At 43.5% G+C, this 27,279-nt stretch overlaps 1 protein-coding gene and 1 pseudogene across 1 annotated transcript in view; both read right to left on the bottom strand.

The window, feature by feature from the left end:
- LOC112635989 (cytochrome b reductase 1) overlaps positions 1-1,589 on the bottom strand; it is a 28,647-nt gene extending 27,058 nt beyond the window's left edge. Inside the window, exon 1 of the mRNA XM_025404210.1 lies at positions 1,098-1,589. Within this exon, the coding sequence (XP_025259995.1) occupies positions 1,098-1,284 (187 nt within the window). The 5' untranslated portion in view covers positions 1,285-1,589. The remainder of the gene's footprint in view (positions 1-1,097) is intronic.
- On the bottom strand, positions 1,290-27,279 carry LOC112635840 (annotated as a pseudogene).

Here is a 27,279-nt window from a genome sequence, read left to right as displayed (position 1 = left end):
GGGAAGTGGTTACAAATAAGTTGTTTGCGCCACAAGCTAGAGGTTCCTCCAGCTACACGGCAAACCGAAGGAAGCTGTCAGGACATTGTGAGAGGCACTACACAATGACAACAAACACTGCCAGCGACTGCCGAGCCCCACCCCCGCGCCAGCCTCAGCCCAGAGAATGCAGGCCCAGGGCTGGCTCGCCGCGGGCCAAACACGGACGCAGCTCGCGCCGCTGGCAGCCGGAGCACAGGCATCCCTCGGTGCAAGGCAGCCGCGGGCCCTCTCCAGGCATCTCCCACCCGGAGTGCTGGGCCAGTGCCCAATAGGAAGCCCGGCGGGGGAACTTTCGCCCTCGGCTGCCACATAAACCAGTCGGGCTCAAGACTGTCCAATGACTGGGCAGGGCGGCGAAACATTCTTTGGAGTCCTGGCAGCTTCCCGGTCTCGACTGAGCTTAACGCTCTAGGAGGAGAGGAACCTAGGGCGGATGCTTCACTCGCCCCCCTTGGCCTGCCCCTTCACCCAGGGCCTAGGATGTTACAAATAGGGGCAAATTCTCGCCCCTGCAATCTTTCCCTGGGGCCTTGCCCTCCTCGTCTGCAGGCTGGAAGCAAGTTCAGCAACAGGCTGGGGCGAAAGTGTTTCCGCGCCCCCGACTGCGCAGGCTCGGTCCACAGGGGCGACTTTCCGGGGCGAGTGGGCTGCAGCGGCCCGACTGCGTGGCGCTCCGGTATCGCTCCCGGGCTCAAGTTTCTGGGTCTTGGAGGCGCCTCCAATGCGTCCCAGCCACTCGCCGCAAAGAGTTAACCAAGTGGGGCGGGCCACACTCCGCCGCCCCCAGCAGCGCGTCTCCACCGCGCACCCCCAGCCCCGCGCTCGCTGCTATCCGCCCGAACCGCAGCTGCGTCTCACCCCCAGAGCCGGCCAGCCTCCCTCCCGCGCCGCCTTCCCACCCCGCCAAATTGGCTTCCCGCGCGCTCCTCACCGCACTTCTCTGGGCCCCGCGATACTCCAATATTTCCTCAGCTGGGAGGCGCTTCACGGAGGACCCTCTGCCCCCAGTCGCTTTCCCCGCTTTCCTCCCCGCACCCCCCAGGAGGTGCCAGTACCGATGCCCTGGATGAAGACGAGGCCGGTGACCACGAGCACCGGGTGCCAGTTAAACTCGAGTGCGCTCCCGTCCCAGCCAAGCCCCTCTCGGTAGTGGAGGACCCAGACGAGGGTGAAGATCACCGACAGGAAGCCGACGAGCAGTGCCGACCCCAGCAGCGCCAGGAAGCGCCAGTAGCCCTCCATGGCTATCAGCGCCCCATACTCCGCACCGCGGGGTCCACAGTAACTTGGAGAGGCGGCGGCAGCCTTTGGGTAGTGGCCGGGCGGCGGGACCGGGGCGTCGACTTCTTGGGGCTGTCTCCGCCTGCGGGGAGGGACTTTCTGGGCTGCTGGCCCGGAATGTGGGGCCTTTGGGGGTGGGGAGCTAGCCCCAACTCAGAAACGGGCCCCACCCCCGGGATCACGCGGCCGCCGAGGGCGCTCACTGCCTGGTGGCCTCACTCTCGCCCAGCATCCAAGCTCGCAGAGGGCTTCAGTAACAGCCCTAGTTAGTTGCTCAAAGAGAGAATTCCGAGGATTTTATACCCACCACTTGCTTTTAACCCTTCCCGTATCTCGTCCTTATTTGTGGGGAGGCTGAGTAGGGCAGTGGTGCGCCCTCTTGATTAAGAGAAGAGAGGGATCCGTTGGGTAAGGTTATGTGTGTGCTTTTAACTCTAAAGAAGCCTCCTTAGCCGCAGTGCTGGAGAATTGCTGTCTCTGACATCAAAGGGTGTTAAGGAGGAACCCGTAGGGTGGTGTAAACTAAAAGTAAAATCCTAAGCCCCTCACTGACTGAATGGACCCCGTTGGCCAAGGAGACCCCAGAAAACCTTAAAGCTGAGTTTCTAGCTACAGCCAGAAGGGAAATCAGGAAGTCTACCCCCTCCCTTTTGGAATTTAGACTCAACAACTGACTAGCATTAATGTTTATTTTTTTTATTTTTATTTTTTTTGAGACGGAGTCTTGCTCTGTCCCCCTGGCTGGAGTGCAGTGGCGCGATCTCGGCTCACTGCAAGCTCCGCCTCCCGGGTTCCTGCCATTCTCCTGCCTCAGCCTCCCAAGTAGCTGGGACTACAGGCACCTGCCACCGCGCCCGGCTAATTTTTTGTATTTTTAGTAGAGACGGGGTTTCACCATGGTCTCGATCTCCTGACCTTGTGATCCGCCCGCCTCGGCCTCCCAAAGTGCTGGGATTACAGGCGTGAGCCACCGTGCCCGGCCATTAATGTTTAAAAGATAAATCATAAGGCGGACGGAACAGACTCTTTGTAGCAATATGACATCATATTATAAAAAGGACCTAAGTCACACACTCCTACACTTAAGGAATAAACTATGGTCTAACTGCCACAAAGGTTTTCTTTTTCTCTAGAGGCTAAACAAGCACTGGTTTGAGATAAGCGATGTTAAAACTATTACAACTTAATCAGCTCACAGATGCTGACCAACTGAACCCCTGTTCCACAAGCCAGAACTACAGCTTTCATTGGACAAGAAACTGATTTCAGGAACTTTTTCCTGATAAGAAGACCACCGACCATGGACTAGTTCTGGCCAGTTTACAGGATTTGCACTTGTATGCATTCACGGCCTAAAAAGACCTTTTGAAGTATAGGTTTGAAGTATTTGAAGTAATACATTTAAATGTTAAGTCTCCACCCCAAAGAGAACATGTTACATGCATGTTTGTTCAATATGCATGTGTAAGGACCACCTCCATCAATATTCATAGTTCCTCCTGTAACCTGTTAAGTATGTATGTTTGGCCAAACTGTTCGGCATAAAGCTTCTACCCCAACCCCTCTGCCTTCCAAGTGCCTGTCTCTGGTGTTAGGCCAGAGGCTGTGTTTATCAGCCTATGGAATGGCCACCTTGCAGGCTATAATCTTTTAAAAGAAAGTCTCCTCCTTTTTCAAATTTATAATTTTTTGTTTTAAGTTAACAGTAAAGGCCGAGCGCAGTGGCTCACACCTGTAATCTTAGCACTTTGGGAGGCTGAGGCGGGCAGATCACTTGAATCCAGGAGTTTGAGACCAGCCTGGACAACAAGGTGAAACCCTGTCTCTACTAAAAATACAAATGTGTGCACCTGTAGCCCCAGCTACTTGGGGACTGAGGAAGGAGGATCATTTGAGCCCAGAAGGTCGAGGCTGCAGTGAGCTGAGATTGCACCACTGCCTTCAGCTTGAATGACAAAGTGAGACTCTGTCTCAAAAAACAAACAAAAACCAGTAAACCGGGGTCCCCATGAAGTGTCTCATGGCTGTAATCCCAGGGCTTTGGGAGGTGGGGGCAAGAGAATCACTTGAGCTCAGGAGAGCTATGATCGCACCACTGCACTGCAGCCTGGTGACAGCTAGACTTTGTCTCGAAACAAAACAAAAACAGCATGGGCAGCAGTGGGCTTGGCCTTATCCTGCAATGAAACTACTTGCAGTTTGCTGTTGAGAGAGGGAAGACAGGAACCTCCTGGACCTGGACTTGCCATTTAGTGTGATAAATGGATTTTCAAAGTGCCAGGCCACCCAAACCGATTTGAACCAAAGCCCCTGTTGATGAAGTGAAGCTCGCTCCCTGCCCTCTTTCCAACATTATCCTCACCCTTCTCCACTGGACAAAAATAGTGTCAGCATTATCTAATGCTATCAAAGAAAAAGGGTTCTGACCACCAGGGCTTCCAGAATGCATTTGGGAACGTTCACTTCTAGCCCTCTTCTGTAGCTCATCTCCAAGGACTAGTTTGCTGTATTGTCTTGTTGCTGTCTTGAAAGACCTTAGAATGTGCAGGAAGTATATGGAGGTGATTTTCAAAGCAGACTAAAGAAATAGGAGTGGCAGGCCATGGTAGTAGGGCAGGATTAAGGGCTCAGAGTAAGAGGCTGTAGACCTCACCTGTGTCATTATTTTTCCCTTGGTGGGGAGAGTAAGCAAATGGAAGAGAAAGACACCTTTCCCCAGCACAAGGCTTTGATCTGGTCCAGCTTAGCCCTCCCCTCTAGTCTCTTACCATAACCTGACTGGCTCTGATGTCCTTGGCTGTAAACTGCTCTGGCAGCTTCTGACCACTTCCTACCCACGCCCCTGCCTCTAAATTTCCCTGACCCCATCTCCACTGAGAAACCTTCCCTGAGTCTGCCCCTGCCCAGACTTTCATATCCCACTGACCTCCCCATCCAGTGCCTCCTTGTGTCACCTGTCAGGATATAATATAATGATCTGCCTCTCTGGCTGTCTCCACTCTCAGACTGCCCTATTGAAGGCATTGATTCTCCAATTAGTCATTTTATTCCTCCTTGACGTGGTGGTTACTCAATAAACATGTGTTGGGAGGCTAATAAGACTGAGTGTGTTAATCAGGGTCCTGGCAGAAAACACACAGCATATTGGAATTGAGTAATTTAATAATGAACAAGACTGTTTATGAAGTTGTGGGCAGTGTGTGGCAATCCTCAGGGTTAGGCAGTGCCCCAAGTCTGAAGGGTAGAGAATTACTGGAATCCAGAGAGAAAATTGTGTGGAGGGGGAAGTCCGATAGAGGCCTTGAGTACAGGGATGCAGCCAGCCTGCAGAGACCCCATAGGGAGAAAGATGGAAGCAGATAAATATTCCAGCCTTACTCTTCTCCCCTCTGATCTTCCGCCCAGGGTCTCCCAGGGGCTAACCAGAACCTAATCAGATGCCACAGGGCAGTTCATGTAATCCATCCCAGGTCAATTTAGGGCACAGAGCAGAGGAGAGAAGAGTGAGATCCCTAGGAATACATGGAAACTATCCCTGAATCTTCCAGTTTTATTTTTTCAGACCTTTTTTTTTTTGGTGGTTGTTCCTGAGTGCTGCAAACATTCCGTGTTTCACCTTACACTGATTCTTTTCCTTTGTGAACTTTAGCTTATAATTCTATAACGACATCATTGTATCTCTATCCCTCTCCCTAAAAGTATCTAGTCTTTTTTCCCAATTAATGTTTTCACCCCCTTGAAACATTACTCCTAACACCTTCACTCCACTCTTGAGTTAATTTTGCTTCATAGCAGCAGCAGATGAGAATCTCTGGGATTCCAGACCCCATTTAACAAAACATTTCAGGAGGATGAAAACATGGCCAAATGGTACCAATGGTATTGAATCATCTTGAAGTTATATGTAAAACTGAGAGAATTTCAACTTTTAAATTATCTTTTAAGAATCTGGCCGGGCGCAGTGGCTCAAGCCTGTAATCCCAGCACTTTGGGAGGCTGAGACAGGCGGATCACGAGGTCAGGAGATCGAGACCATCCTGGCTAACATGGTGAAACCCCGTCTCTACTAAAAATACAAAAAAATTAGCCGGGCGTGGTGGTGGGCCCCTGTAGTCCCAGCTACTCGGGAGGCTGAGGCGGGAGAATGGCGTAAACCCGGGAGGCAGAGCTTGCAGTGAGCCGAGATAGCGCCACTTCACTCCAGCCTGGGTGACAGAGCGAGACTCCGTCTTAAAAAAAAAAAAAAGAATCTAACTTTGATATTAAACAAAACTGTCACTGAGAAGGGGACATTTTTCAATAAATATTGTTGTGGCTTACTGTTAACCTTTTAATTAATTATTTTTCTTTTTGAGACAGGATCCCACTCTGTCACCCAGATTGGAGTGCAGTGACATGATCTCGGCTCACTGCAACCTCCACCTCCTGGACTCATCCTCCTACCTCAGCCTCCCAAGTAGCTGGGACCACAGGCATGTGCCACCATGCCTGGCAAATTTTTGTATGTTTGGTAGAGAGGGGGTTTCATCAGGTTGCTCAGGCTGGTCTCGAACTCCTGAGCTCAGAAGATCCACCCGCCTTGGCTGCCCAAAGTGCTGGCATTATAGGCATGAGTCACCACCCCTGCCTGTGAACTTTTTTAAAACAGAGTTGTTAAATGATAGAAGTTTCCCTCTGGAGATTGTAAGCAGTTTGTCACCAAAGTATCTAATCAGACTCAATAACCTGCAGCAATGCTGTTGGGTGATTCCTGATGTAGCAGGTAGGGGACAGCATTGAAGAAGATGGCCTTTCTGAAAAACCTAGATGCTGGCTGGGCGCGGTGGCACATGCCTGTAATCCCAGCACTTTGGGAGGCCGAGGTAGGCAGATCACAAGGTCAGGAGACTGAGACCATCCTGGCTAACACAGTGAAACCCTGTCTCTACTAAAAATACAAAAAATTGGCCAGGCGTGGTGGTGGGCGCCTGTAGTCCCAGCTACTTGGGAGGCAGAGGCAGGAGAATGGTGTGAACCTGGGAGGCGGAGCTTGCAGTGAGCCGAGATCTGGCCACTGCACTCCAGCCTGGGCGACAGAGCGAGACTCCATCTCAAAAAAAAAAAAAAAAAAAAAAACACCTAGAGGCTAGAAACATGTTGATGCAGAATTTTTTGTCCCTGACAGAGATGTAGAATGTAGAGTAAGGAGACATGTTGTGAGGGTTGTGGAAAGAAAACCGAAATCCCACCCATCTGGAGATGAGGTACCGGGTGCTCTAGATGCCATCTGTCTGTTGAACTTCCACAAAGTAAGTCGTAATAAGCCGCACACAGTGGTTTGCTTTGTGGGATAAGCCGACCATTTTTCACTTCTGATTGTTGACTGTGTGTTGCTTCCTCTCTGTTTGCCCCTCCACTCTCCACCCTTTGCCTTGGCTTGTGCTCTGGGAGGCTGACGCCTACAGACTGTGTCATCTGACACTTCTTGTCCTCTGGCTTCCAATTGGGTTTGGCTGATGGCTGGTGCTGACCGGGGATTAGAAGGCAGGAAGCCAAGTCAGCCTATTTATCCCACTATGACTCCTTGTTGGGACATGGTTTTGCAGTGGCTGCATTCGTCTTTGCCACGGGACTTTCAGGTGTTCCCTCCTCCACAGCTGTGGCTCTCACAGGGGTCAGGTAACACCATCACCACTTGCTTCTACGCATCTATGAGTGGCACTGGCTTCCTGCTGTGCTTGTCCCTGGTCTTCACCACTCTTCGCCGAGTTCCCTTAAGGCTGTTGCACCTCTGTAAATAGTTCATTTATTAAACTCACTTCAATTAAATGATTTATGCAAACCAGCTGTTTCTTGCAAGATCAGATACAAGTGGGGAAAATATTCTGACCTAATACTCCTGTTCCCCTAGCCTTTTGTTCATGCCTTCTGAGGACATATGATGAATGGAGGAACGGACGCAGTATGAGAAAATCACAGGCAGAAGGGATGAGCTCACATGCTTTCCCATTTTCTCTTTTGTCCCTTCTGCTGGTTAAGAGATTTGGACCAGTGGCCGGGCACAGTGGCTCACGCCTGTAATCCCAGCACTTTGGGAGGCTGAGGTGGGTGGATCACAAGGTCAGGAGCTTGAGACCAGCCTGGCCAACACAGTGAAGCCCCATCTCTCCTAAAAATATAAAAGACTAGCCGGGTGGGTGCCTGTAATTGTAGCTACTCAGGAGGCTGAGGCAGGAGAACCGCTTGAACCCAGGAGGCGGAGGTTACCGTGAGCCGATATTGTGCCATTGCACTCCAACCTGGACAACAAGAGTGAAACTCCGTCTCAAAAAACAAAACAAAACAAAACAAAACAAAAACAAAAACAAAAAACCAGATTTGGACCAGAAAGCTGCCCCAGATGACCAAGACAAAGGAACTCCCTGCCGGCACCATGACTCATGAGGCAAGCCAAAACTGGAAGTGGTCAGAGGCTTCTTAATGAAATAAAGCAAGGATTACTGCTTTGAAGAGAACATAGCCAAACCCATATTAATGGGAGGAATAGCTTTCTTCATGTGAGGCTGGACTATGTTGTCTAAAACAAACACCTGCATTGCTGAGGGACTTTTCCTCTGAGGGAACTGGAGAGATTAGCCTCTGCTCTCACTGTGGGGATAATGGCTGTGGAAGCAGCCTCTACCGGTTCTCCAATTCAAGAGGCTCTGGGTCCACCTGCCGCATGTGGGCAGGGCTGGGGCAGTGGAAGGTTTCATTTGTATTGGTCCGTAGCCTCTTCCTTTGGGAAGAGGCAGGAAGGAACTCTCTTACTAAGGGAACAGAGTAAGACACTGGACTGACAAGCAGACACAAGGATAAGAGAAAGGTGTCTGGGAGAATGGGGAGTGAGCAGAGCATCTTTGAGAGGCATTCAAGCAAAATGTCTAACTCAACAGAGCTTCTTTCATGCTACGTGGGGAGCATGGGAGAAGAACATGGGAAGAAGAGTAGGTTAGACCTAGGCATGACTTCTGTTCCCTCCACACTACACTGCTTTGTAAGATTTGCCTCATCCTCCATTTAATTTTTAAATACTTCTGTGAACTCCAAGTAACTGAGACAGGCCCCAGTCAATTTAGAAAGTTTATTTTGCCAAGGTTAAGTACATGTGCCCATGTCATAGCCTCAGGAGGTCCTGACGACATGTGCCCAAGGTGGTTGGGGCACAGCTTGGTTTTACACATTTTAGGGAGACATGAGACATCAATTAATAGATGTAAGATATACATTGGTTCAGTCTGGAAAGGCAGGACAACTCAAAGTTGGGAGGGGCTTCCAGGTTATAGAAAGTTGCAATTTTTAAAGTTTCTGATTAGCCTTTTCAAAGGAGGCAATCAGTTATGCATTTATCTCAGTGAGCAGAGGGATGACTGGATAGAATAGGGAGGCAAGTTTGCCCTAAGCAGTTCCCAGCTGGACTTTTCCCTTTAGCTGAGTGATTTGGAGGCCCCAAGAGTTACTTTCCTTTCACACTTCAGTCAGCATCCAGTGCAAGTTTGGTTTAAGGAAAACTGGTAAGGCAGGAGCACTCAGGAAAGACATTGGTAAGTCTTCCTAACCATCTCCCTCCCCCTCCTTTTTTTTTTCTCTCTTTTGAGACAGGCTCTCCCGCTATCACCTAGGCTGAAATGCAGTGGCATGATCACAGCTCACTCCAGCCTCAAACTCCTGGGCTCAAGCAATCCTCCCACCTCAGCCTCTCGAGTAACTGGGAGTACAGGTGTGTGCCACCACACTCAGCTAATTTTTAAAATTTTTTATAGAGACAGAGTTTCCCTATATTGCCCAGGCTGATCTTGAACTCCTGGACTCAAGGGATCCTCCTGCTTCAGCCTCCCAAAGCGCTGAGAGTATAGGTGTGAGTCACCACACCTCTTCCTAATCATCTTGCATCTTCCTAATCATGTGGCAAGATAAAATTAAAAGGACCCTATCCTGGTCCTTTCTCTCCAGCCTAGGCATTAGTAGGTGGAGTGTGCTCTAGGTAGAGTCTGGTCTTTATCCAGGCAAAAGGGAATTAGGATTAAATCCTTGATTCCCCAATTCTCATCTACCACCTTTACCCCACATGTTAGCAGAAAATACCCAGGTGGGGAAGAAAAGAATGGTGCTTGGTCACATCTAGGTTCTATTTATTTTAGAGCCCATGCAAATTTATAAACCCTAGGCTAAAACATAAGCTCCTTCAAGGATTTTCAGCTCTTCAAAGACAGATTTGGTGTGTCTTACTTGCTGCTGTTCTTCCAGCCTATTGTCTAAAAATGTACCTGGAAATTGTTTTGAGCAGATATAGTACAACACAGAGACATAAAATGATCGCCGTGAAGGAAGGAGGTTTTTTATGTTCACAGTCCCCTAGAAATGGGAGGCAAGGCATGGCAGGCAGGGCCACACAGGGAAGGACCGAAGCCAGATGAGCAGGCAGAAAGTGCAGAAGCCTTTGTTGTGGTTTTTGAAAAGAGGAAAAGGGAAAGCGAAGTAAGCAAGCAGAACAACCTTATGATTGGACAGTTTGAATAATTTCAGCAGCCCTGTAGTGATCTGATAAAAGGAGGTAGGTTGGGCTTGGAACCCTAATTGGTTGGTTTGCGTATCAAAGATGTGCTGGCAGGCAAATTGTTATCTCTAGGAATTAGTTAACTCTGGGAGGGGTGGTTCCCCAGGTCCACAAGGCTCCACATTCCAGAGATCTAAGAATACAGACAAATAATATAGCCTAGAACAGTTGTCAACAGAGAAGAGGCCATTAAAAACAATTCGTGCACTGACTGGCTGACAGACTGACGAGAAGTTTAGACGGCCTAAGACAGAGAATTAGCAAGGAAAGAAATGCCCTGGCACATTTTTTTTAAAACCAAATTTTATAAGACATCAAACTGTTTGGATGGCACATTTTAGTATGTAAGAACTGGGTTATACTATTATTGTAGAGTAGCCAGAAACATTGTTTTACCTTTGGAGTTTTTTTTTGTTTTTTGGGTTTTTTTTTGAGACAGAGTCTCGCTCTGTTGCCCAGACTGGAGTGCAGTGGCACGATCTTGGCTCACTGCAACCTCCACCTCCCGAGTTCAAGCAATTCTCCTGCCTCAGCCTCCCAAGTAGCTGGGACTACAGGTGCGTGCCACCACATTCGGCTAATTTTTTTGTATTTTTAGTAGAGACAGGTTTCACCATGTTAGCCAGGCTGGTCTTGATCTCCTGACCTCATGATCCGCCCACTTCAGCCTCCCTAAGTGCTGGGATTACAGGCCTGAGCCACCACGCCTGGCCCTGGAGAATTTTATTGGATGCTTTCTTGTTTGGCTTTGTAATAACAGGAATAAATGTTCTAATTATAATCTCTATCACATGCGTTTTTTTAAAGGACGTTCACTGGCAGTGTCTCAGAATTTTGGCTCAAAGGTCTGAGGGCCTTATTGAAGTATGGAGGAATCATGCATGTACAAAAAGAAGTCTGAATATAGACCAGAGAAGCCCTCTTAATAGGTCAAGTGTTTGGCTAGATAAATTTTGCCTACAAACTTTATCTTACATTTCAGTGGATCTTAGGAAGGCTTGACTACATTTCTGTTAGCAGATAAAGCTTTTTTAAAAAGCAAAATCAAATGGTATAAGTCAACCTTTTACTTTTGTCGCAAAATAATTTAGCTTGACTTCTGTCATTTGTATGTTGCTAAAGCCAATGCTAAATCTCTGAGATTCTAGTCAACAGGAAGCAGTTTGGAATAAGGGAATAGACATTGTTCTAGGCCTTCAATCTGCTACTAGTTTACTTTGTCATCAAACAATTCACAGGGGTCAAAAACTGGGCTGCAGTTTGCTAATCCATGACAGGACACTTTGGGACTAGATTAGTGTTCTTAACGTGGTATATGTGGACAGAACATGGATGAGGGGAAATTGCATCTTTATTTTCAGTAACTCCTAGCTGAAATTTAGCAATTTCTTTATTATGAATGCAGCAAACCCTACTAGTATTCATAGGACCTGTGACCTTGTCACCAATAGAAATCACTGATAATTTCATGTTGCGTCAGAATTTTTGCAGTTATCTCAGTTTATCAATTATAATCAGCACTTCTTCAAAGTAACCCTAGTTACTTTGTAGGGAGGGAGGAGGGAGCCTCAGAGGGAGGCTCCCCTGCTGAGCCTCTCTGGCTATAATTCCCGTCACTGCTGTACAGCCTATTCCTCGGCTACTGTTACCCGCTCAGCTCTGGGTTTTTCATTCAGACTCTTCCTATTGCAACTTCATCATCTGCTTCCTCTTCCCTAAGGCAGGAGCAAAAACACCTGTTCCACAGGAAAAGACCTGTTTACTCTGTCCTGACAAACTCTGGGAGAGACAGGCTGAGCTGAACACAGCTGCAGACCTTCATCCTCTGAAACCAAAGCAGATCACCAGCTCATCTTTCTTGCCCTTTAGGTTTCCTGAGCAGCAGTTAGACTCAGTCCTTTGTGGCCCCAAACTCAAGGGGATACAGATTAAGTTCTGAAAGCCCCTCTAATTAGTGAAGGGAAGGGGAAGTTACCCTCTGTCCCTTCCCACTGGGAGGGGGAGTGCAAAGTCACTGCACAGCTCTGCCCAAAGAAAACCTCACAAAGTAGTCCATCTCTGTTTTGCCATCTTTCTATATCTTCCGTTGAGTTTGAGAGCCGCATCATATATTCTAGGCCATCCACTTGGAAATTCCCACTTGGTATTCTGGCATGCATGGTGGTCTTGACCATTTATTATGTTATGGTGCAGTATTAGTTTTCCATTGCTGCTGCAACAAATGACCACACGGCAGCTTAGCTAACACAAATGTATTATCTTACAGTTGTGGGGCATGTAAGTCTGACATGGGTCTCACTGGGCCAAAATCAAGGGCTCACAGGGCTGCTGAGCTCCTCTTTGAAGCTCCTAGGGGAGAATTCATTTATCTGCCTTTCCAGTTTCTATAGGCCACTGACATTCTTTAGATCATGGCCCCTTCCTCCACTTCAGAGCAAGCAATACCTGCATCTCTCTGACCCTTCCTTCCATTGTCACATCTCTTTCTCTGACCCTCTTCTCCTGCCCTCTTCCACTTTTATCCACTCTTAAATATTCCACCTAGATACTTCAAAATAATCTCTACTTTAAAGTCAGCTGATTATCAACCTTAATAATTCTATCTGTAACTTTAATTCTCCTCTACTGTGTAAGCTAACATATTCACAAGTTCTGGGATTAGGAAGTGGCCATCTTTGGGATGCTGTTAGTCTGTTTGCCATAGCGACTCAATAGTATTTCGTATTTACACAACCAGGTACAATAATAATGTATTGTGAACATATGTTCATGGGCTTAAACATCCTTTTATGTCCTTTATAATATATTTTAATTTCAATTTGTTTTTGAGACAGTCTCACTCTGTCGCCCAGGCTTGAGTGCTGTGGCACAATCTCAGATCACTGCAACCTCCGCCTCCCAGGTTCAAAAGATTCTCAAGCCTCAGCCTGCTAAGTAGCTGGAATTACAGGTGTGTGCCAGCATACCCAGCCAATTTTATATTTTTGGTAAAAATGGGGCTTTCACCATGTTGGTCACGCTGGTCTTGAACTCCTGGTCTCATGTGATCCACCCACCTTGGCCTCCCAAAATTGGGGATTAAGGGCGTGAGCCACGACACCCAGCCCTCTTTGTAATATATTATAATGTGTGGATGTTTCATACATTTTTAACCATTTCTGTATTGTTGGAAGTTAGGTTATATCCTATTCTTTATTATTACAGGTAATACTGCAATAAAAATCTCTGTAGTTAATTTGTGACAAACATTACACAATGACTTTGTATGGTGTCAAGTAAACTGGACTTTACATTTTCCAGACCCCGCCTCCCTGCATGCTTCTGAGCTAATGAGAACCATGAAAAGACTGCATGAGATTTGGATGGTGGAATAGTAGCAGCAATCATGCTTAGGCTTGGAAGATTGGTGCAGAGTCAGGCACCATTGCAGCTCATGTATATTGTCATGCTGGCCCACCTTGTTAAAGGAGCCAGCAACCAGGCCAGTAGCAATTCCAGCTCTATCTCCATGGGGTAGCATCTGGGCCCAACAGATCCAGCTTTCAACTTCTCCAGATTTTGGCCCGGTACATGTGCAGCTCCATGGTGGAATGCATTAGATCATCTCAAAGTCTTCCACGTCATTGAAGTTGGATGTTTGGAAGCAATGAGAGGCAGACGCAAATTTCAGTTTCGGTTTATCAGTGTTAGCTCATCCTGTGAATCACCATTTGTGCTTGCTCACTCCCACTTCACATGCATCTTCCCTTCCTAACTACAGGCCCTGCTGACTTCAGGTTCAGTACCACACAAAGGACCACAGTCATACAAAGACAATGCAACCAGCTCCTATACTGACTTAATGTGTAAGGTCTGTCCTCTACACAAATCCCTCTGGATCACTCACAGTGGTTCTGCTTCTCTGATCAAACCTTAATTGACATTCATAATTATTTCATTTGGATAAATTCCTAGACATGCAAAAGCTGAGTAAAGATAGTTCAATTTTATATTACCTTAAATATTTATTTTTTGTTCATTTTTTTGTATTTAGTAAAATCTTTTTTTAAGAAAAATTCCAGTTTATTTCTATTCTATCCAGAAGAATTAAAAGAAGGTATTTTTGCCCACTTGTGCCAGAACTTTAATGGCATAGTAGTACACCACTGAACCACAGTACCCATGGCAATAGCAAGAATCCAGAGGAGGTGAAATTCAAGGTGACACCTTCTGAATCACTCCTTGATGACACCCCGAGCTGACAAAACCTATAAGATTCTGTTTTCTGTTAAAGACAGAAATATTTCCTTTTGGGTCCATCTTCTTATTCTGGAGTCTTACCTCTGAATCTTTGACTATTGGTAGGCTTTCTCTGTTCCAACTGTATATATTTCCTATTTAGACAACTATTTATTTATCATTCCTGCATTCCCAATCTATGCTTGGTCTATTTGTTAGGACATACCATCTACATAAATAGCATCATCTAGGGTTGTGCAGTGCATGATCTGAACAACCATATGTGGGAGCCTGGATCAGCTTTATGATACCTCGGGTTGCATTTTCCTGTTATTGAGTTGGTTTTTCTAACTGTTGTTTATGGCCATAGCTTTTGGATACCATGTTCTGACTGCTGGGCTGGACATCCACTCATGGCCATCATTAGCTGGGTCTGTCCCTTCAGGGTCTTCTGCAACCTGGTAGGTCAATTAATTCTGAAATCAGAAACTATAGAAAGCAGCGCAACCCAGATCATAGCCATTAACCAAACCAAGTCCAGGTTTAGCCATGTTACAAGCTATGACAAACCCAGCTTCTAGAAATTCCTCCAAGTCCACCTGCCCGTCTCGTAGGTAATACATTTACATTTGAGGTGTGTCAAGATGGTTACTTAGCTCTAAAGTACTAAAAAGGTGTTAGTAACCTCCTGGCTTTCCTCCTGTAACATCATAAAGGCTTTCTTTACTATTTAATCAAATATAACTTAATCAGTGGCTCAAGCAAAGAAAGTGTAAGAATATATTCTGCTAGTAAAATACACATAAGCTATTAGGTCCTTGAAGACGTCAAGTAATGTGAGCATTAACTTGCTTTACTCTGAAGATATTCTGCATTAGATACCCTGGTGTTCTAAACTGGAAAACTTGGAAGACATGAACATCCTTTTTCTTTATTTGCTTCCAAAACCTTACAACTATAATCTTAAAGCAAGAAATGGACTTCAGTTCAATGAGTAATGTACTAAGTTAATGATAATTTATATCCTTATCATTTAGATTTATTTGTTTATGAATGCTTAAGAGGCAGGGCTAGTTTTCTATCATAAAAATATCATGGGAAGGTGCTATTAACTTCTGTGTGCAAAGGAAGAAAGACAAAAGAATCTGTTACTCATTTTAGCATCATACCTTCAATTCCATGACATCTAATCTGTTATGAGACTACAGACTTGCATGCACAATTGCATCATTTATTGAACTACTTTCAAATAAATGATTCACAAATTTATTGACTAAACATTTGACAGTAATAAATCTTTGTAAAGATTGGTTCTTGATAGGGAAAGAAAAACAAGATATTCTTCCACATGTAAAGAATAGCATTTGAGACACTTGAAGCTCATGAAGCAATGAACTTGCTTCATGGTCCAGCATTTGATCAATTTTGCTTAGTATTCCAAGTGTACTTGGAAAGTTTTACTTTTTCCTTCAAATCTCATAAAATCTCCTTCTTAATGAGTTCAGTGAAATATCCAAATTGTAACACTGCATTGATTCTTTGTCAAAAAGTAATGTGGTATATTTCTTTTAAATTACATAAAGCAACTATTCCATGTAAATTTCAGCATGTATAAACAATATAAAATGATAAATTGATACAACCTCTATGGGGGAAATATGACCCAGTAATTTTATTTCTAGGAATTTATAATACAGATATACTCACACAGGTGTGAAATGACACTGCAACATTGCTTGTGATAGCAATGGAATCTACAGATCAATACTTGGGAAACTGGCTAAATAGATTCCATACAACAGATGGCTATGCAGGCTCATAAAATGAAGAAGCTCTATATGTAATGATCTAGAGCACTATGCAAAATATATTATTAGGGACTTTCAAGTATCCTATAAAGGCTGACTAGGTTTGCTGACGCACCCTTCTGCTGTGGAATAATTAGACCTTGGATAGACTCATTTCTCTGAGATATTGTTAGTCTCTTAAGAGTTAGGGGAGGTCTCTAAAGAAACTTCCCCTCCAAAAGAGAAAACAAAACCAGAGTTGTCCTGAGAAAAATGCTGATAGTAGTAGCACTGCTATTAAAATACTAAGGTTTTGGCCAACACATGGTTGGGAAGGATGAATTGAGCCAAGACGCTGAAGTGATCCTGAAATGGTAGTAGGTTGGTGCAAAAGAAATTGTGGTTTTGGCCAAGTACAGTGGTTCATGCCTGTAATCCCAGCACTTTGGAAGGCTGAGGCAGGTGGATCAGCTGAGGTCAGGAGACCAGCCTGGCCAACATGGTGAAACTCCATCTCTACTAAAAATACAAAAATTAACCAGGCATGGTGGCATGCACCTGTAATCCCAGTCACTCGGGAGGCTGAGGCAGGAGAATCGCTTGAAACTGGGAGGTGGAGGTTGCTGTGAGCCGAGATTGTGCCATTGAACTCCAGCCTGGGTGACAAAAGCAAGACTACATCTCAAAAAATAAAAAATAAAAGAATAAAAAAAATTGTGGTTTTTGCCATTAAAAGTAATTGCAAAAACTGCAATTACTTTTGCACCAACTTAGCATCTTTGGCTACAAACAGAAACAGGAACAAATCCTCTCTGGAAGAGAGCTTTCCACTTTGGAGCTATAGGATCCACAGATTCAGATCGAGCTTGCAATCAAAGATGATCAAGTTCATGAGAAGAAAAAGCAAGCCACCATTAGTGAGAATCTGCATAAACAATAAACAAAATATAAAACAGCTATAAATGAAATGTTTAAGGAAAGTTTTTTAAAAACACAAAAATCAGTTCCAGGGATATGAAAGACCTAGCTAAGAAAAGCAAAATAATGCTCCTAGAAAAGAATGTATAATATCTAAAAACAATGCAGTCTTTTGAGGAATAGATGTTCTTAATTTTAATGTGGTTGAATTTATCAGGCTTTTATTTTATGGTTGTTATAGTTTGGATCTTTTTTCATAAATTCTTTACTATTCTAAGGCCATGACCTGCAACAAAGCAAATAACCACATAACTCATTCCCCAGGTCAAAAAATAGATTATCATTGCACCCTACAAGCTACATGCATATGCCTTCCTGATAATAATTCTCTCTCTCCTCCAAGATATAACCAGTATCCTGACTTCTATTATACTAGTTATCCTGCTCTACTTTATAAATTTACTCTCTCTGTATGCATATCTAAGGAAAAGAGCTTATTTTATTATCCTCTTGAACTTTTTAATTCCCTCACACCATACAAAACTTACTTTGTGATAGATTATGAACTTAAATATAAAAGCTAAAACCATAAAACTTTTAGAGGAAATTGAGTATCTTCATATTCAGAGATAGGTAAAACATCCTTAGATAAGACACAGAAAGCAATAGCCATATAAGAAAAAGTTGATAAACTTCATCAAAATTAAAAACTTTGGCTCACCAAAAGGCACCACTGAAAATAAATATAGCTCTGGATGTGGTGGCTCATGCCTGTAATTCCAGCAGTTTGGGAGGCCAAGGCAAGGCAGATGGATTGCTTGAGCTCAGGTGTTTGAGACTGGCCTGGCCAACATGGCGAAACCCCCGTCTCTACAAAAAAGACGAAAACTAGCTGGGCATGGTGGCTCACGCTCGTAGTCCCAGCTACTTGGGAGGCAGAAGCAGGAGTATCACTTAAGCCTAGGAGGCAGAGGTTGCAGTGAGCCGACATCATGCCATTGTACTCCAGTCTGCGCAACAGGGCGAGACTCTGTCTTAAAAATAATAAAATAAAATAATAAATAAATCAATAAAAAGAAACATAGCAAACCACAGACTGTGAAAGAGTATTTCCAAAATGTATACCTGAGGGCAGTTTAACATAAGAAAATCAATCAATGTTGTACACCACATTAATACAATGAAGAAAAAAAAGCAGATGATCATTTCAATTGATGAAGAAAAAACATTTGACAAAATCCAACACCCATTCATGATAAGGAACAGTCAGAGAACTAGGATTAAAAAGAGAACTTCCTCAACATGATAAAGGGTATTTATGACACTTCCCTCCAACATATACAAAGCCCTCAGTTAACATCACATGCATTGGGGAAAGACTGAAAGTTTTCCCTTTAAAATCAAGAAAAAGATTGGGATGCTTGCTTTCATTGCTGTGGTTCGACACTGTACTGGAAATTCCAGTGAGAGTAATCAGGCAAGAAAAAGAAAAGGCATCCAAATTAGAAAAGAAGAAATAAAACTATCTTTATTCGCAGATGACATGATCCTATGTATAGAAAATCCCAAAGAATACACACACGCACACAAAATACCACCGCCACAACTAACAACAAAACCACTAGAGCTAATAAATTCAGCAAATTTGTGGAGTACAAAATCAACACGCAAAAGTCAGTAGCCTTTCCTTTTTTTTTTTTTTTTTTTTTGAGACGGAGTCTTGCTCTATCGCCCAGGCTGGAGTGCAGTGGCCAGATCCCAGCTCACTGCAAGCTCCGCCTCCTGGGTTCACGCCATTCTCCTGCCTCAGCCTCCCGAGTAGCTGGGACTATAGGCGCCCGCCACCTCGCCCGTCTAGTTTTTTTTTGTATTTTTTAAGTAGAGACGGGGTTTCACTGGGTTAGCCAGGATGGTCTCGATCTCCTGACCTCGTGATCCGCCTGTCTCGGCCTCCCGAAGTGCTGGGATTACAGGCTTGAGCCACCGCGCCCGGCCTTTTCTTTTTTTTGAGACGGAGTCTCACTCTGTCACCCAGGCTGGAGTGCAATGGCGCAACCTTGGCTCACTGCAACATCTGCCTCCTGGGTTCGAGGAATTCTCCTGCCTCAGTCTCCACAGTAGCTGGGATTATAGGCACCTGCCACCACATCCAGCTAATTGTTTGTAGTTTCAGTAGAGATAGAGTTTCACCATTTTGGTCAGGGTGGCCTCGAACTCCTGACCTCAGGTGATCCACCTGCCTCAGTCTCCCAAAGTGCTGAGATTACAGGTGTGAGCCACTGCACCTGGCCAGCAGTGTTTCTATACGTCAGCAATGAGCAAATTCAAAAGAAAATCAAGAAAACAATTCCATTTACAATAATGTCCAAAAGAGTAAAATACCTAGGAATAGATTTATCCAAGGAGGTTGTTCTGCAGTGGGCAGGTCTATGCAAATCTGCCCCAGAGTCTGAGGAAGCTGAAAGGGTGAAGAAAGAGATTGACAAATCCAATTTCTTGGAAAGAAACATTTAATAGGAACTTAAGAACAGAAGTCATGTCTGTCTTGGGTGGTGGTGAGACAAGATGGTGGATCCCTGCACCATTACCCCTCAGACCCAGGGCTTATCTACCACAGGGAAAGAGTGACTCAGAAGGGATGTGTAGGACGAATGAAGTACAATAACATCAAGGTCATTTGACCTAAGGTCAGAACTCCTGACTAGCCTGGTGAAACCCCGTATCTACTAAAAATACAGAAATTAGCCGGATGTGGTGGCGGGTGCCTATAATCCCAGCTACTCAAGAGACTGAGACAAGAGAATCACTTGAACTTGGGAGGTAGAAGTTGCAGTGAGCCAAGATTATGCCATTGCACTTCGGCCTGGGCCACAGAGCGAGACTTCATCTCAAAACAAAACAAAAAAAAGATTAAAAAAAAAAATTAAAAGGTGGGGGGTTCATTAGGGTGCGTAATGGGTAATGTGACTGATGTCCCTATAAGAAGAGGAGATTAGGACACAGACACACACATAGAGGGAAGACCATGTGAGGACACAGGGAGGATACTGTTATCTACAAGCCAAAGAAAGAGGCCTCAGAAAATACAACCCAATTGACATCTTTTTCTCCCCTCATTAGTCCATTGGGAGAAGACTAATTGACATCTTGATCTTCAGCTTTTAGCCTCCAGAAGTGTGAGATTATAAATTTCTGTCTTTTAAGTTTTGTAGTCTGTGGTACTTTGTTATGGCATTCCTAGCAAACTAGTACTGTGTTAGTCCATTATTTTGTTGCTATAAAGGAATACCTAAGGTTGGGTAATTCATAAAGAAAAGTTTATTTGGCTCACAATTCTTCAGGCTGAACAGGCATGTCACCAGCATGAGTGACAGACTAGTTGTGAATTTGTGAAAGACTCATTTCCCTTCGTAGAATTTTTTTCCCTAAGCAGAACAAGACAATGGGAGAGTTCAGTTTGCCTTTTTGGCCCAGCTCCCAGCCTCACAGATCACCCTAAAACTCAGACGAGAAACTAGCCTTGTATTTGGGTTTTTTCAGTTTCTTATAGGTCACAACAGCCCTGTGTGACTATCAAAAGTTCTACTGGTTCTTCTGCTACTAGCGTCTTTCTGCCTGGGGGTCAGGCCCACAGGTGAAGAAAACAAAGACAATTGTTAGTTCATCTAGAGAGGGTTCTTACCCTTCTAGAATTTTAGTTCATCTATTCCTCCTTCTTCCACAACTCTCTGATATCTTTAAAAATATAATTTTGCAATTTATTCATTTTATTTTCTAATTGTTGCAGCAAAACATTAGACTACTTCAAATTAATATAAACTGCTTATAAGTTAAAATCTTCATTAAACAAAATAATAGCAAACTAAATCTAAGAAAACATAAAATGATACATCACAACAAAGTTGGGTTTATTTCATGAATACATGATTTTTTTTTTTTTTTTTTTTGAGATAGAGTCTTGCTCTGTCACCAGGCTGGTGGCAGTGGCATGATCTCGGCTCACTGCAACCTCTGCCTCCCAGGTTCGAGTGATTCTCCTGCCTCAGCCTCCCAAATAGCTGGGACTACAGGTGTGCACAATCGTGCCCAGCTAATTTTTTTGTATTTTTAGTAGAGACAGGGTTTCACCATGTTGGTCAGGCTGGTCTCGAACTGCTGACCTTGTGATTTGCCCGCCTCAGCCTCCTAAAGTGCTGGGATTACAGGCGTGAGCCCCCGCACCCTGCCGATTGTTTTAACATACAAATAATCAATGTAACTTACTACATTGACAGAAAAGGGAGAAAAATTATGATTATCTTAATAGATGTAAAAACGTAAAATTCTACATACAGTCATGAAAAAAACCTCAGCAAACTAGGATAGAAGGAAACTGCTTTAATTTGTTAAAGGGAACCTATTTTTTAATACTACAGAAAACATTGTACTTAATGGTTGAAATTGTTTACTCTAAATAATTAGAGTACTAATTATATTGGAGGTCCCAACCAGTACAACAACAACAACTACAAAATGGAATTAAGGATAGAGGAAGTAATAACATTCAATTATTTGCATTCCTAGTTAAGCATCAAATGATTAAAAAATGAAATTTAAGTGAGATTCCCTTTACCATAGCATCAAAATATATCAAATACCTAGTAACAACTCTAAAGAAAGGTATTTAATACCTCTGTCAGGCCTCTGAGCCCAAGCTAAAGCTGAGCCCCTGTGACCTGCACGTGTACATCCAGATGGCCCGAAGCAACTGAAGAATCACAAAAGATGACATTCCACCATTGTGATCTGTTCCTGCCCCACCCTAACTGATCAATTGACTTTGTGACAATACACCCTCCCTGCCCTTGCGATAATGTACTTGGTGATAATCCCCTGTCCCTGTGAATGTACTTTGTATGATACATCCTCCCCATCCTTGAGAAGGCACTTTGTAATATCCTCCCCTGCCCTTAAGAAGGTACTTTGTAATATTCTCCCTGCCCTTGAGAAGGTACTTTGTGAGATCCACTCACTGCCAGCAAAAAATTGCTCCTAACTCCACCGCCTATCCCAAACCTATAAGAACTAATGATAATCCCACTACTCTTTGCTGACTCTCTTTTCAGACTCAGCCTGCCTGCACCCAGATGAAATAAACAGTCTTGTTGCTCACACAAAGCCTGTTGGTGGACTCTCTTCACACGATGCATGCGATAACCTCTATACAGAAAACCTAAAAAAAATTTTAAAGAAATGGAAAATGACCTAAATAAATAGAGGCATGTGCTTTGTTGATGTATTGAAAGACCTAAAATAGTAAAGACGTCATTTCTAGTTAAGTTTGTCAATAGAGTCAATGAAGTTCCAATCAAAATTGCAGTGAGTTAATTTTTGTGGAATTGACAAGTAGATTCTAAAATGTGTATTTGTTTGGGTCAAGAATAGTCATGACACTCCTGAGAAAGAAGAATGTGCAAGGACATACTCTACTAGATATTAAGACATGTTATAAATCTACACTGATTGAGACAGCGTGATACTGGTACAAATATGGACAAATAAACCAATAGAGCAGAGTCCATATGTAGAGAACTGACTTATGACAAAGGTGGTATAGATGATGCTGGATTAATAAACTTCTTCTTCTTCTTTTTTTTTTTTTTTTGAAACAGCATCTCACTATGTTGCCCAGGCTGGTCTTGAACTCCTGGGCTCAAACGATCCTCCCACCCTGGCCTCCCAAAGTGCTGCAATTACAGACATGAGTCACCACACCTAGCCTAATGGAAATTTTGTATGAAGGCAAGGAAGAGTTAGCCCCCATTTCACATTATAGATAAAAACAATTCTAGGTAGATTGTAGCTCTACATGTAAAAGATAAGGATCAAGAAGAGAGATAATATGGTTTGGGTGTTTGTCCCCTCCAAATCTCATGGTGAAATGTGATTCCCAATGTTGGAGGTGGAGCCTGGTGAAAGGCCATTAGATCATGGGGGCCCATTCCTTGTAAATGCTTTTGAACCATCCCCTTGGTGATAAGTGAGTTCTTGCTCAGTTAATTCACACAAGATCTGATTGTTTAAAAGCATGTGGCACTTTGACCAGGCACAGTGGCTCACACCTGTAATTCCAGCACTTTGGGAGGCTGAGGCGGGTGGATCACGAGGTCAGATCAAGACCATCCTGGCTAACACAGTGAAACCCCATCTCTACTAAAAATACAAAAATTAGCTGGGCTAGGTGGCAGGTGCCTGTAGTCCCAGCTACTGGGGAGGCTGAGGCAGGAGAATGGCGTGAACCCGGAAGGCGGAGCTTGCAGTGAGCCGCGATTGCGCCACTGTACTCCAGCCTGGGCGACAGAGCAAGACTCTGTCTCAAAAAAAAAAAAAAATGCATGTGGCACCTCCCCCTCCACTCTTACTCCCCTCTTACCCTCTGATGTGCCTGTTCCTGCTTCACCTTCTGCCATGATTGGAAGCTTCCTGAAGCCTTACCAGAAGTTGAGCAATGCTGACGCCATGCTAGTACAGCCTGCAGAACCATGAGCCATTAAACCTTTTCTCTTTATAAATTACCCAGCCTCAGATATTTCCTTATAGTAATGCAAGAACAAACCTAGAGAGTTCAGAAACAGACTGAGAAAGGGGATGAGAGGGTGATTTACTTTTCATTTTTGAACATTTTGAATTTTTTTTTTTTTTTTTTGAGACGGAGTCTCGCTCTGTTGCCCAGTCTGGATGGAGTGCAGTGGTGTGATTTCAGCTCTCTGCAAGCTCCGCCTCCCAGGTTCACGCCATTCTCCTGCCTCAGCCTCCTGAGTAGCTGGGACTACAGGCACCCACCGCCTCGCCCGGCTAATTTTTTGTATCTTTAGTAGAGACGGGGTTTCACCGTGTTAACCAGGATGGTCTCGATCTCCTGACCTCGTGATCCGCCTGCCTCAGCCTCCGAAAGTGCTGGGATTACAGGTGTAAGCCACCGTGCCCAGCTCGAATTTTGTAATTGCAAATAAACTTTTGTGTGTGTGTGTGTGTGTGTACTTTCTTTGCCAGTGACCATACAGCAAATTAACTTTGAGGTACCCTGCTACAGTATATCTAAGTGACACTGGGACATGGTGGTTCACAGTAATTCTTGGGTCTTTGTTTTTTTTGAGACAGAGTCTCACTCTGTTGCCCAGGCTGGAGTGCAGTGGCACCATCTTGGCTCACTGCAACCTCTGCCTCCCAGGTTCAAGCAATTCTTCTGCCTCAGCCTCCCGAGTAGCTGGGATTACAGGTGTGTGCCACCATGCCAGGCTAATTTTTTTGTATTTTTAGTAGAGATGGGGTTTCACCATTGTGGCCAGGTTGGTTCCCTGACCCCAAGTGATCCACCTGCCTCGGACTCCCACACTGCTGGGATTACAGGTGTGAGCCACTGTGCCTGTCCAGGTTCTTTGAAGAGCTCTAGACCTCTTTCCTGAGATACAGCTCAACTTAGGAACGACGCTGTCAAAAACCATTTCAAACCAGGTTCTTTCCTTTGTGATGCTGATCATGAGGCCAAGAAGCTCCATCGAACTGTGATCCCAGGTTTTCTGTCCTCAGTTACATCCTGAAACAGTCCAGTCCCAAGTGGGGCATTTCTAGCTGCTTCGAACATCTTGGATAGCTGCTGCATGAAGACATTTCCCTATCCTGCAGTGTAGTTCATTCACAGTCCTTCATGAGTCTGGGCAGTTCTGCTAAAAAGAACTATGTGCCAATTCTGCTCCTTCCTGATAAATCTGTGGATTCACTTTGAATCGCCAATATATTTCTCAAAACTTCTAAGACAAGTATTACATGTTCTAGGTATTTAAACACATTAACTGCAATACCATAACCCAAATGACATTCTCAGAATGACTGTCAGGGACTATGTACTTCTGAACACACCTAAAAATGGGATTTCTTATTCAACAGCATTTTAAAGTAACATCAGCACAGATGAAAATAGTTTTGCTTCATCAATCTGTATATAATCATAGTATTCTTTGATGTGGAAATTCTACTTTCTAGCTACATCTCCCTATCTAATATACATGTCTTCTAGCAGGTATCAATAGTTATCAAAATGCATTTTGTTTATTTTATTCCTACATAATTAAAAGCACAATTGACTGCTGTTTCTTTCTTTTTTTTTTTTTTCTGATAGAGCATGTACTGAGTTCAGTGATCAAAGTCATGAAATAGACACACAGGTCATTGTGTATAAATATAGCAGTTATTATTTTGTAATGTAGTTATGACTACAGTAGTTACTACTCTGTGATGGGGTGTGATGACTCAAAAGCCTACTTAGACACTTGTATGTAGTCTATTAAGTTCAAAATAACGAATATTTATCACAGCACATTGATGAAATTCTGATAGGTTCACAGGCACAAAAGGTTAACAATTGCTCGCATACAAGCTAATAACATAGTCACTATTTTGCTGTCACCTATTAGTGTCAACATTTATAAAATAACAGGTATTAATTTCATAGTATCATAGAATGTGTAGTCACTTACTGTAGGAGCATATGAAAACCATATCCACCTGAAGATTGGGGAAATGTACTTAAGATGATAGAATAGATAGCCCCTCTCAGTGAGCCTGTACTGGTGTGTTGGCAGTATCTTTGTGTTTCTCCCATACTTCCTCTTAGGAGTAGATAAAATCTTGTTCCTCCAGCTCTAAGTGAGGCCAGTGGCTGGGGCTTGCTTCTGTCACCAATTCCTGTTTCAAAGTGGGCTCCCAGCAATATCTCTTATGGCCCTCATGCTCACCCCTCATGGGGCAGTCCCCAGCCTTGTATTAGTGAATACATTTAGAATCAAACACCATTTGTTTCCTGTGTAATAGAAGGAGGGAATAAGAAAGTAAATAGTGTTAACATTAAATTCCATTCGTTCTAAGATTATAGATTAAAATAATGTAAATGTAAGAGCTAACTGAAACCTCTTAGAAGAACACATAGGAGTAAGTCTTTGTGAACTTAGACAGTTGTTTCTTAAATATAACATGAAAAACATAAGTAACAATTAAAAAAATGAATCAGACTTCACCAAAACTAAAACTTTTTGTGCTTCAAAGAACACCACTGAGAAAAAGACAACCCACAAAATGAGAGAAAATACTTGCAAATTACGTATCTGATAAGAGGTTTGTATCCAGAGTATATTAAAAAATTCTTACAACTCAACAACAAAAAGATCATCCCGTTAAAAATTGGCCACAGATTTGAACAGACATTTCTCCAAAGAAGTTATACAAATAGCCAATAAACACATGAGAAGACGCTCAAAATCCTTAGCCATTAGGGAAATACAAATCAAAATCATAATGAAATACCACTTCATACCAACTACGATAGCTATAATCAAAAAATGGAAAAGAACAAGTGTTGGCAAGGATATGGAGGAATTGAAACTTTCATACCTTGCTGCTGGGAATGTAAAATGGTATAACAGTTTGGCAGTTGCTCAAAAAGTTAAACATAGTTACCAAATGGCCATTAATTTCACTCCTAAGTATTTACCCAGGAGAATTGAAAACATATGTCTACACACAAACTTGTATATAAATGTTTACAGCAGTGGTATTATTATTTAGAAACAGCATCTTGTTGTATTGTCCAGTCTGGTCTTGAACTCCTAGTCTCAAGTGATCCTTCTGCCTTGGCCTCTCAAAGTGCTGAGATTACAGGTATAAGCCACTGTGCCTGGCCTACAATAGCATTACTGATAATAGCTAAAATATGAAAATTATCCAATATCCATCAACAGATGGATGGATATGATACACACAAAATGTGATAGATTCATAAAGTAGAATATCATTTGGACAGAAAAAAATGAAATTCTGATACGTGCTATAGCATGGATGACATTTTGAAAACATTATGCTAAGTGACAGAAGCCAGACACAACAGGTCACATTTTGTGTGATTTCATTTATGTGAAATGTCAAGAATAGGCAAATCCATGGAGACAGAAAGTAGATTAGTGGTTGCCAGAAGTTGTGGGGAGAGGGGCATGAGAGTGACTGCTAATGTGTACAGGGTTTCTTTTAGGGCTATACAATGTTCTGGAATTATATAGTGATGATGGTTGCACACCTTTGTGAATATACTAAAAACCACTGAATTCTACACTTTTTAAAAAAAATTAGCAATATTTATTCTGAAAAGTAATTGTATGTTTCAAGTAACAGATATTACCTTCCAATATAATCTCTAGGCATCCTTTGTAGTTCTGAACCATGTTTTAGAAAAACATTTCCAGCAGTCTGTGCAGAATTTATTTATATTCCATCACTGGCAGTAATTGCACTTGTTGCAGCAGAAACTTTAAATTATTCTGCTGCAATCTTTAAGACTGCTGTGAAAGGTGTACTTTCAGAAACACTGTGTACTTTGTACAGCAGCCGCAGGTCGGACGTCAGAGTGATCTTAAAGGAAACCTTTTACAT

The sequence above is a fragment of the Theropithecus gelada genome, chromosome 12 (assembly GCF_003255815.1).
Source record: "Theropithecus gelada isolate Dixy chromosome 12, Tgel_1.0, whole genome shotgun sequence".
Classification (NCBI taxonomy): Eukaryota; Metazoa; Chordata; class Mammalia; order Primates; family Cercopithecidae; genus Theropithecus; species Theropithecus gelada.
Note: the sequence above shows the minus strand (reverse complement) of the source record. Positions and strands in the feature narration are given on the sequence as shown.